The sequence below is a fragment of the Triturus cristatus genome, chromosome 8, assembly GCF_964204655.1.
Source record: "Triturus cristatus chromosome 8, aTriCri1.1, whole genome shotgun sequence".
NCBI lineage: Eukaryota > Metazoa > Chordata > Amphibia > Caudata > Salamandridae > Triturus > Triturus cristatus.
The window spans coordinates 1,118,087,708-1,118,099,978 of NC_140591.1; the positions used below are offsets into that span (position 1 = coordinate 1,118,087,708).

The 12,271-nt window shown below is 45.5% G+C and overlaps 1 protein-coding gene across 3 annotated transcripts in view; it reads left to right on the forward strand.

The window, feature by feature from the left end:
• The window catches only part of SLC9D1 (solute carrier family 9 member D1), a 444,459-nt gene that overhangs the window by 244,024 nt on the left and 188,164 nt on the right, over window positions 1-12,271 (forward strand). For all 3 annotated transcript variants that reach the window (XM_085622704.1, XM_085622705.1, XM_085622703.1), the window contains exon 7: window positions 7,296-7,482. In XM_085622704.1, coding sequence (XP_085478830.1) covers window positions 7,296-7,482 — 187 coding nt within the window. The remainder of the gene's footprint in view (window positions 1-7,295; window positions 7,483-12,271) is intronic.

Here is a 12,271-nt window from a genome sequence, read left to right on the forward strand (position 1 = left end):
GGCATGAAAGGAATTACCTATAAGGTAAGTCTCCTGCAGGAAGATCACATCTGGTGAAATTCGTTTCAGATACTGCAGGACCACACCACGCTTAATCCTATCCCCCAGTCCGTTAACGTTCCATGATAACACAGTCAGATCCCTACCCCCCATCATACATGGAAGCCATCAATCGTCCCCCAAAGAGCATCTCAAAAACAACAATACAGTAAAGGGTTCGCCTTGCGGTGCAAACAAACAACACTCCACCCCCACCCACCCATCCCAACAGAACTCCCCCCTCCCTGCACCCCTGCATGAGCCCAGACAGCCCCCCCAAAGTGCAGTGTGCCTGTCGCCCCATAGATGAAAACTAACTAGTCCCCCAGAGGAGGAGGGAAAGCCCCCAACGGACCCCGTACGACCTCCATAGGAGGGGAACATACACGATCAGTGAATGGTAACCAAAATGTTGTCTAGAGCAAGGCCTACTATTCACCCCTCAGTTCTGATCCGGCGAGCCCTCCCCGCCAACCGCACCCCCCCCACCCCCCCGGCCCCGATCCCCAGGCAGAGTATCCAACCAGTCCCCAGCCGCCTCGGGACGGTCAAAAAAGTGCGTGCGACCATCCACCTCCACCCTCAGCTTAGCTGGAAAAAGCATTGAGTACTTAAGGTTCATGTCCCGTAGGCGACGTTTAACTCCGAGAAAACTCAGTCTCTGCTTTTGGACCGTCGGAGTAAAGTCAGGGTAGAAATTCACGTCCATATTATCGAGCTTGACCGGTCCCTGTAGCCTGGAAGTCTGCAAGATAGCGTCTCTGTCCCGAAAGTTAAAAATCCGGGCAATGAGAGGCCGCGGCGGAGCTCCGACCTTAGGTCTTCCTCCGGGGACCCTGTGAGCACGTTCCACCGCAAAAAGTTTACTCAGCCCCCGGGGCTGGAGATGGGTGAGGATCAGGTCTTCCACAAACAAATCTGCCGCCTCCTCCTCCCGTCCCTCCGGCACCCCGACAATACGAACGTTGTTCCTCCGGGCCCGACCCTCGGCGTCCTCCAATCGACGGTCCATCATGGCGCTCGCCTGGCCAAGCCGGTGCACCTCCTTTTGAAGGGCCGCCACGTCTGTAGTGAGACTTGAGGTGGTGTGGGCCAGGGAATCGACCCGGTCATTTGTTTTAGACAAGTCGGCTCTCACCAGGCCCACCTCCACCAAGGCCGAGTCTATCTTCTGCGCCAGAGTATCAAAGCGCTGGTCCACCGAGGCCTTCATCTCGGCAATGGCGCCCATGACGTCCCGGAGGGTCAGATCCGCGGGTTGAGCAGACGCCTCAGCCGGGCCCGCGGGGGATGTACGCTGTGCCTCTGGGGATCCCTTCTGGAGGGTGTAGCGGTCCATACTGTTTGACTGAGGTGCCGGGCCGCGGCGGGTCGATTTCACCTTGGCCCGGTCGCCATCTTGCTTTGTGGACATGTCGCACTCCCAAAGTCGTGCCAATCTCCTCGAAAGGGCCGATAAACCAGTTCACGGGTTCCGGGGGGGGGTGACCACTGGACCGCAGGACAACTCACAGCCGGCGGGTCAGCCGGGCACAGGGACAAGGCCACACCACCGCACCCCGCTCCGCAACCCTACCTCGCTCGAGGGCAAGGAGGGCGCAGAAGCGAAAGTGAAAGCGCGGGGTACGCAAGTCGCCCAGCCCTGCCCGCCGCTGTTGTTCGCTTTGTCCCCGGATCGCCCCACAACTCCAATCCGGGGGGCCGGCGCGGAGAAGGCCGCAATCTTCGATCGGTGCTCCCACCAGTGTCCGGGGTCCGATTCGAAAACGGAAAACGGGTGCCGCCTCAGCTCGGGTACACAGACACAGTCCCCTCATCAAAGACAGGATATAATCAGGATTAATTCAGGAGGTCGCGGAGGTCCTCGGGAGCTTCGCACCTACGCGGCCATCTTGGTTGCGCGCTCGTGGCTGCTATTGTTGATTAAAGGAGACACTGATTGGTCAAGATATGTGGAAATATGGCTGGCTCTGGCTGCGGGAGTAGCGAAGCAAAATATTGCTAGGAGGTGGGGGTGCAAGCGCCCCTGTAGTGGGAGGAATGGAAGCGGGACCTTGACTGGTGCCAAAGGTCTGAGGAAACTGTATATAAAAGTAGGGGTTGTCTTAAAAAATGGAAGAAAGTGTGGGCGCCCTTGCGGAAATACAGAGAAACGGGGGCATTCATGGAGGAGTCGTTGTATTGAAGATGGCTGATTATCCCTGTGGTTCCCTGATAATTACTTTTCTGATCTTACCTGTAATATCGCCCAATGTGATATGTATACTTTATTCCGAAATGTATGGTCTCTTGAGCTTTGTTAATAAAAAGAATTTAAACAAAAAACATTTAAGACAATGATTTTGTGAATCATTAGAATTAAAAATGTTTCAGTTCTGAAAATGAGATTGTGAAAAGGGGAAATTGCTTATTAAACATTGCAAAGCTTTCTTTAACTGGTAGTGTCCTAAATCGGTCAGTCACTCCTGATTTCCACTACACTTTCCTCTACAATCTCTCACTGTGCTAGTCACGGGCGTCCTTTTTCAATTATCTGACTTGACAGCGCAGCTGTCACCAGACAATTATGTGAGCATCTGTAAAGGGTGGGCCTTGGCTACTCCCACATGTTGGGAGCCAGGTTTACATGTTTTGATTGGGCAGAAGTTGTGTGCTGCCACAAAAAAAAGTACTTCACCTCCACACAGCTATGCTCATCTTGTTTTTATTTATCCAGCTGGGGGGTGTGAACCTTCATGGGCAAACGCATGAAAGTGTCTTGGATAGCTAGAAAGTTTCAGTTGTGTTTCATTGGCTCAAGCACATATGTGACGAGAGCGATCCTTAACCTATATGGATGTTTAAGTCTGGCCTTTTAACATGCACCAATATTATTCTACAGTCCTTTGCTTCCACACACATGCATATCCATTACCATGCTATTTGTTGGTAATTCTTCACATTACCATACAACATTCCTTTAAAGCTAGGCCTATTGGCATTATAATACTGGTTATCTCTTTGAAATCCCTCAGCTGCTTGTTCCACATTACATCTTCTTCATTGCACTTCTTTTACTCTGTATCGCATGTACTTCCATTTGTCTCTTCTACTTAATCATATTTGCTCTCTCACTCGAACCACCGCACCTGGAAATACTGCATGTTCTTTTCTCCTGGTACTGTCACTATTTCGACATCTGTGTACCTCCTTCACATACTTTATCATTGAATCATAATCACATTTGGCTCATATGTGACCAACTATCTGTGTGTTCTGCAAGAGGCTAATGACTGAATGCATATGCAGTCAGAACACCTTTGTGATCCAGGGACAGGCACTGGGAGAATCCCTTACTGCCTCCAGCCTCCACATTAGAGCTGCTTAATCGTGCCCCGTCATGAAACCACCCTCCAGAGACCTAGAGGTGCCACAGTTCATGATGCATGAAAAATACAACTACAAATATGGGAATAAGAAATACTCTTTGGAAATAGAAAGACATTAGGCATATAACTTGATGTAAAACATGTCAAATCTATATAGAGGCTGAATCGCTGGTTTGCTTTACATTAAAGAGTGTTGTTACTTGTTTCAATATCAATTTGTAGTTGCAGTATCGGTGGACGGATTTGATTAGGGACAGGAAGAAATGGCGCTCAAGCAAGTACGCAAGGAGTTAAGGATGCGGATGAATAAGCACAGTGCTGACAGGTCAGGGAGAACAAACCCAGACAAAACAACCCCTGCGAGTGTGTAAGTCAAGATCTACACAGTGAATATAGACACAAGTCTTGTGCACACGTGTGAGGGTAAAGGTTTTAGTATAGAAACGAAAATTTCGAGAACTTTTCTTGCAGAAATTATGAAGGTCGACATCAGGAGTATCTTAATGGGGATTTATATATCAATTCAGATCAATACAGAAACAAAAGACCAGCTGACACGTGTTTCGTCACAATGTGGTACAATTATGACTCTTCAGGGCTGTATTATGGCAAAATCATGGATATCGCAGTACCGGTGATAATTCGGTCCCGGTCGCGATGCTGGTTACTCGAAAATAAGAACAGGAAAGATAGGGTGGTCCTTCCCGGTGTCTCATTAATTAAGGAGAAATGTACAAGCGGACGTGTTGGTCCGAGTCAAACGGAGATCTCTGCTCCCGAGTCCGGCGTGTGAAGTACGAGTCTCGTCGATCTTCAATTAGCGGCCTCAGAACACCAGGCGGACTGTCACGCAAGCTCTCATCACCAGCACGCTGGACTATGGCAACACTGTTCTGGAATCTCCCAACAACTCCTACACAGATTGTAGACCATCCAGAATACCGCTTCAAGACTCATACTCGACCACCCACACCGCACCTACATCACAGCGCAACTCCAGAAGCTTCACTGTCTCCTCATTCACAATCGCAGCCAATTCAAACTTCTGACACACCCATACAATCCCCTACATAACACTGGACCAGAAAACCTGAACAGCTGCATACACTTTCACCAACCCACCAGATGCCTACACTCTGCCTCACTCTCACTGATGCACATTCCCTGCATCCACAAAAGCAAAACTTAAGGTTGCTCATTTTCCTTCATCACACCCAAGACTTCAAACAACCTCCATCAACATATCAGAGCCTCCTCCTCACTTCTTGAATTTCGCAAGAAGCTGAAGACCTAGCTTTTTGTATAAGCACCTTGGGGACCACAAACCTATACACCTGCCCAAGTGCCTGGATAGTGCGCTATACAAATCAATGTAAGATAACACCGGGTATCAAAACACAGAAGGATAGACAAGTACACCTTGGATGTGACTCCTCCTCCTCTCACCCCGTTCTCCCTCTGGAAATGACAGTGGCCCCTCCACCCGAAGACAAAAATAATCCTTCAAGCAATATAAAGTCCAGGGAAGTCCTCTGGCATAACATTGGGGAAGTCGGCTCAAAAGTGACACTGATGAGACAATGCTTCTGCAAGGTGTCCAAGAGAGTATCCATTGCAGAAGAGCGAATTTCTAAACTTGAGGACACTGTCAAACAGCTCATAAATACAGTATTGTTCCTTTTGACATTCTAGTCATTTTCCCTGGGACAGAGCACTCACCATGGATGTCTTCTCTCACTGCTCCTTTTTGCAGTATGAGGTGAACCATTAGCATGCTGATACAAATCGCTTGCAAAGTTCAAAGGTTTTCAAACAGATGTGCCCAAAAGAAGGCTGGATCTCGCTCTGTAGTGATGATATCCTGCTCATTTTCGACAAGCCCCAAACAACTATCCAAAACATAGGGGGTATACAATTAACTGGGAAAAGTCCATCCTATACAAAACCAGTGGCCTGTTCCTAATTGGAGAATTCCCCCCGGAATGAAAGACTCTGAAGTAGGTTTCAGATGCCTTAGGATACATGTAACACTGAACGCCAACTTGTTTCTCACTGAAAATATAGAGCAGATACCGGCCCATTTTCAGGCAGTTTCTGGGCTGTCCGTGATCACTCTAGCTTACAATTATGGAGATGATGGCAATCTTTAAAATGGTTACTCTGCTGCAACTTTTATACGTAGTACAGGATATGCCGTACCCGATTCCAGAGGCGATCTTTACCTGAATATAACTGCAGACTTTGTTGTGGGATGGAGGTATCCTGAGAATAGCAATGAAAACACCCACTAGATCCACATACTATGGTGGAATTGCTCTCCCAGGTATTAGAGCATATTATTGAACCACATACAGTTTACCTATCACTGATTGGATTTTATCACCCAGAGATCACCCTTCAGTTACACTGGAAAGATCGATGACAACACCCCTACACATGCAATACACATATGGTGGCACGGGAAGAAAGAGCTACTGCCAGCCGCCAAGACATTATTACGGGCCTGGGCTAGAGCTACACTGTGTTTAGGGTGGAAGAGGTATATCGTGAAACCACTATTGGAAGGGAGTATGCTGTCATATCCATAAGCAAGCGTTTAAGGCATGGGACATTGTTGGTATCTCCAGGGTGATGTGAGTGGCATGAGAGGGGCAATCTAAAATTATTCTCTAGCCTGCAGAATAAATACAGCCTGACCAAGAGTCAAATGTACAAGTACACTCAGCATAGACACGTCTTACACGCTGAGGAACTAGACTGGCCCGAGACCCCTGAGTTCACCACACTGGAAAACTGAGTGCTGCTGGTGGACAAGGAAAAGGGACCATCCCGTCCACTGCAAGACCCTGAGTAACAATATGGTGGATGGGCTACAGAAATTGAGGACTAAATGGGAAGAAGTATTAGAAGTAATATAAGATATAGACTGGGCAGTAGCACTGATGCATCCTGGGGAAGTTGTGATAAAAGTAAGAATGTGTCTAATTTTAAAGTAAGACTTTAAAATTATAAAATCTGGGGATGGTGGAGGGACTGCTGTGGAATATGTGAAAATTGCCAAGACTTCAGGCAGTCACGGAAATAGGATTGGAACTGTGAGGCAGGGCAGATCGGGATACGTTCTGTGTGATTTTTGTTTCTACTGCCAAATTGCTGTGTCCTATAACGAATATGCACCATCTGAATGTCCCATGTGGTTCCTCACTTAAGATTGGGAAATGATTTAGGTACTGGCTTTTATGATTTGTTACAATAAAGAAAACTTGATAAAAATATTTAATTAAATAGGGAAGTAACCATTATTTGATTACCGCATTAGAATATTTACCAACACCCTCAACTCTGTCTTTGACAGTAAGTTAAGGCAATTGTTTAAAATGTGAACTATCATTACAAAAGTATATTTTCTTTGATGATATCTTGAAAAGCCACATACATTCTCTCTAATCTCATCTCTTCTGGTTGGGGTATTATATTTCTGTCTGTACTTAAATGTAATCAAATTAAGGTCTTTTTAGCAGGGATTTGAAAAATGACAGTCTGTCCTCTTATCTAGCGCGACCTTCCCCATTTAGTGCCAATGTCAGGCAAAGTTTAAAGTTATGCACATTCCTACACCATTAGTGAGGGTAGGATAGAGAGGATGTCTAAAATGTGGCTCTCTGAAGAATAAGCATGCTGGATCTTTGCTGCTAAATGACATTTCTGTTTGTTACTTATTGTATTGAGGCAAAAAGGCTTCTTGTGTTTGATAATAGACAATAAATAACATAGGATAATTGGAAACTAAGACTGTGCAAAACTTGTACCAGAAATTGAAAATTCATGGAGGAATGAGTCATAAAAAAAAAACAAATCTGATTAGAAAATTATTTTTTTAACCCTCAGGTCTGGAGAATATCTGTGCAAGGACCCTGCTTCATGACTCTGCTAATGATTGCTTTTGGCCTGCTCTGGGGACATTTCTTGCAAATAAGACCTAAGCAAACTGTCTTCATTTCTGTCTGTTTGTCATTATCCAGTACACCTCTTGTATCCAGGTTCCTTGGCAGCAGCTCGCGGGGTGATAAGGATGGTATGTACCATTTTCTTGTGAACATCATCATTTCAATGTTATATATGGTAGAGCCGCTGATAAGTATGTGATCGTGGGTTGTAGGCGGACTGGAAAAGCAGGCAAGGAGGCCGGATATAGTGGGCAATATTGACTTTTTATTGTACACAAGTCAGGTAGTATAGAAACGAAGGGGTCCCAGAAAGGTCTCAAGTCGGGAGAAGGACGGCACTCCGAGTCAGGTTCTTCCTCTTTTCCCGTCTTTGTGGGGCTCCAGGACCTTTGGTTCGTTGACGTCGACTTCTGTACCCGGCACCCGGCGGGGGCGATTCCTCGGAAGGCAGTAAGAGAGAAAAAAGGAGCCTTTAGTCCTACTGGGATTCGTTGGTAGAAACCGTAACCATAACCAGGGGTGAGGAAAGCGAAGAAATGACCGTGAGGGCAAAGGGGAGAGAAGGGAGACGGAGCGGGACTGGCACAGGGGAAAAAGGGGTGCTCGGAATGGGGCGTGGGGGACGATATTTACAAAGTGCACGGTGCTGTATATGATGTAGACGGGACCTGTCTGGTGAAAAGTAAGTGCCTAAGGGAGAGGGACATTTACACGGGAATTTACACTATTTACACAGAGCACCTAGCGTGCTAGAAAGATGGTAACTGGTACTCACGCGCTCCGCCGTAACTCTCCTCCGAGTTACGGCCGCTCTTCAGCCACCTCTGTAGGAGTCCACCACTCTTCGGACCACTCTTCGGTTTCTCCGCCACCGCCTTCACCGTTCTCCGCACCGCCAGTCGAAACCTCCTGCCACGATCCTCCGACGCCCGCTGACTCCTTCCTTCCGTCTTTTCTCTGGCTAGCCGGCAGTATGGAGGAGGGACTTCCGGGGTCACGGGGCAGTCCTTCCGGTCCGCTGTCGTTTTGGATTGGCTCCTGTAATAAAGAGAGGGGCAGGGTCTCCGTTGTCACGGACGCTGTAGATCGTTTTCCGTAGGTTGTACCCTGGAAGGGAGAACATTGGAGGGGGAACAATCCAGGGGGGGGAACACGGGTTTTGGGTGATCGGGGACTACCTCACAAAGTAAAAGATATGCATTTAAAAAAATGTTACATGTGGCAGGTCTTTGTCTTAGCTAATTTGTTAGCAAAACATCTGGTCCTATACAGTCCACATTTTCCATGGCCTTGAGAATGCCAAGCTGGTAATTATAATTGTTTTAACAATTTTGTCAATTTGGGCATTCAGATTGTGTGTATTTTTTGCCAAACAATGTCCTTGTGCCAAGTGCCAGTTATTTGGTTTGACTTGGACACTTGTAGGACAGTTACAATAAGCGTTGGTTGACACCAGTTAGTCTAAATAATAGATGTCCCATAGAGTGGATGGCGATCAGCCAATATGTATTGACCCAAGTAGCTTCTTAATTAAATTAATTGATTAAGAAGTACCAGTTTTCATAATTGCCATCAGTTACCCCTCAGTAGTCTTTTTTTTTTATGGGCAGCAGCCTCACTTTGATCTGGAAGCCCAATCTTTGTTTTATCCTCATTGTCTCTTACATATTTTTTGATGTACCCCTCTTACATTCAGAAATCTACCTTGCAGCCAATGTTAGTTACTGATTATAAAGAGTCTTCTACTTGCGAGTAATTCAAAAACACAAAAATTGCATCTACCAGAACACAGTGGGAGAACTGGTTGAGACTTGCTGCAGTGTCACTTTTCACCCCTTAATCAAATAACTCATATTGGCATCCCAACTAAAATGGCTGTAGAATGGCTGAGTGATATAGACTTGAGCTTTGGTATGTCTTAAAACAAGAACACTCTACGGTCCTATTAGGAAACTTGCTTTGGCTTTCCCATAGGTATCGCAGGGTTTTGGGGACCTTTAACGTTTCGAACCAAATATTCTCATGCCACTAAATGACATCTACCCTGTGAATAATTGATGGCAACATTTCCATCCTGCATTACAGCAATGGTTGACAATCCAAACTCTCCTCTGGGGTCTAAAAGTGAAGTATTCTGTCAACGGAACTGCACAATACACCTCAATGTTGCATTTACTTGTATGGATGACGAAACCCCAACAGCTTTAAACCTTAGAAAGAGATTTTCTACATTACAGTAATAGATATATTACAGCACACGCAATTGTCATACTGCCTTAGGAGACATGAATTCAGAAGAGTGCTGTAAGAAAATTAACAAGAATTTGACATTTTTTCTCTCATAAATTACAACCTTGGCTGTTTCACTCCTTTATAAGCTTTAGAAGTGAAACATAGCCCATCTGTACATCAACATCACCAGAACACTAGAAGGAAGTATCACAAGAAATCTTCATTAACATTTAGTCTACGGAAGTAACAATTTCTGTATGTTCCCAGTATAAATAAAAAGGGTATAAAACATCACTGATGGTAATTTTTTACTGTACATATGAAAGCCATTGATAGGGTTCCTGTGAGATTTATTTATTTATAACGTTTTATATAGCGCGAACATGACCCTAGAGGGTATCAGAGCGCTTTACATAAAACCGCCCAGATACAATAGATAGTAGAGGGTAATATACATACATTAAATTTACAGGTAGACAGTGGTATGTAAGGTAACATATGTTGAAAAACAGTGACATGAGAAGAATTTAAGTCTTAGGATGTGAATTTGTTCATTAGGAGCATTTTCACTTCTTTTTTGAAGTTAGAGGAGGAAGGGATCCTGCGAACATCTGGTGGTAATGAGTTCCAAATCTGCGGTGCGATACCCGAGACGGTTCTGCAGTATGTTCTCTTTTTAAGGAAGGATTGTGGTTTCAGAAGTAGTGAGCTAGCGCTTCGCAAATGTCTGCAACCTCCGGACAGCTCTAGCTTTTGTGCTAAGTAACTGGGGGTTTTGGTGTGAAAGGTTTTATAGGTCATGCAGGTGATGTTTAGTTGTATTCTTGCCTCGTATGGTAGTCAGTTCAATGCTTTTAAAGTCGGAGAAATGTGGTTGTTTCTTTTTGTTCCGGAGACCAGCCTGGCCGCAGCGGTAAGTGAGGCCTTCAGCCGGGCCAGCTTGTATTTGGGAAGTCCGAATAGAGTGGTGCTTCCGTAATCCAATCTTGGTAACACTAGGGCTTGTACCGCCATTTTTAAGTCAACCTGTGGGAGGAAGGGTTTAAGTTTCCTTAGGATACTCATTTGAGGATTAGCTCCTTTGGTGGCGTTACTGATATGCGCCTGCATATTCAAGTGTTTGTCTAGGGTGATTCCCAATGATTTAGCGAAGTCACTGATGTGGGGAGAGCAGTTAAAGGTTGTTAGATACTTCAGCCAGAGGTCTATCTTTGATGTGTTGTGGGGGGGATGAGGAGGAATTCCGTTTTGTTGGTGTTGAGCATGAGGTGGTTGCTGGTGAGCCAATTTTGAGTGTTATGCAGAATGGCGTTGAGGGAGATGAAGTCCTCTGGGGAGGAGATTTTCATATACAACTGTGCGTCGTCTGCATGCATGTGATATAGAATGTTCGCAGAGTTCAGTGCGTTTGCCAGGGGTTCCATGATTAGATTGAAAAGGATGGGTGATAGTGCAGAGCCCTGTGGGACTCCTAGGGTGACCATGAAGGATTTGGAGAGGGATTGCTTCATCCTGATTCTTTGAGTTCTATTGTTCAGAAAAGAGGTAAACCATTGTAGTACGGGAGCAGATAACCCCATCCTTTGTTCCAGTAGGGACAATAGGTTGTCATGTTTAACCGTGTCGAAAGTTGAGGATAAGTCAAGAAGTATCAAAAGACATGATTCATTATGGTCTAGCATTTTTAGTATGTCGTCCATAATGTGGGTGAGTACTGATTCAGTGCTATGTCCTTGACGGAAGCCAGATTGGTGTTGATCAAGAAGATTGAAGTTCTCAATGTGGTTGCATAGTTGAGTTTGCACACATTTTTCTAGTAGTTTCACCAGAGTGGGGATGTTGGATATAGCAGTAGTTGCTGAGATCTGAGGAGAGGGAATTGGCTTTTTTTAGTATGGGTGTAACCTGCCCTACTTTGAGGCAGTCAGGTTATAGTGCCTTGCTTAAGGGAGGCGTTGACAATCTTTGACCATAAGGGAAGAATGGACATTTTTATCATTCTGAATAGGGCCGGAGGTAGTGGATCAATGAAGTGATTGGAGGGATTAATCGCTAGAAGGATGTTATAGATGTCATTTTCAGTGTAGGTCGTGAAGGTGTGCCAGGAGGCATTATTGTTTGGGACTCCCACCGGTGCAGTAAATTGGTTCTTGACCTGGGAGTAGAGTGTAGACTCATGATCAGTAGATGGTAGGAGAGCATTCTTAGATTGTATGTCTAGTTCAATGGTTTTTGTTTTTTCTAAGAAGAAGATGTCCATGTCCTCGTAGTTGGGGGTAGCAGTCTCTCTGTGTTCCGTAGAGTATGATGAGTTGAACGATTGTTGCTTGACTATTTCAGATAGTTTTTTGGGACGATTAATGGCTTGATTCAGCTGAGTTCTAAAGAAGACCGCCTTTGCCTTTAAGATTTTCCTGTTGTATGAATTCCTCAGTGCTCTAAGGTGATTTAGGTGTTCCATAGAGGGTGCTGATCTCCATATTCTTTCTGCCGATCTTAGTTTGCGTCGGTCAGAGTTCAGATTCTTGTTGAACCATGGTTTAGAGATCTTGGTGGAAACTTTTTTTGTTGAAGGGGGGCTGTTGAGTCAAGTATTTCAAGAATAGTGGAGTTGTAGAAGTCTGTGAGGTCATGGATGTCTACCATGCCTGCCTGGGGGATCAAGTCAGTGTTGCATCGGTTTGC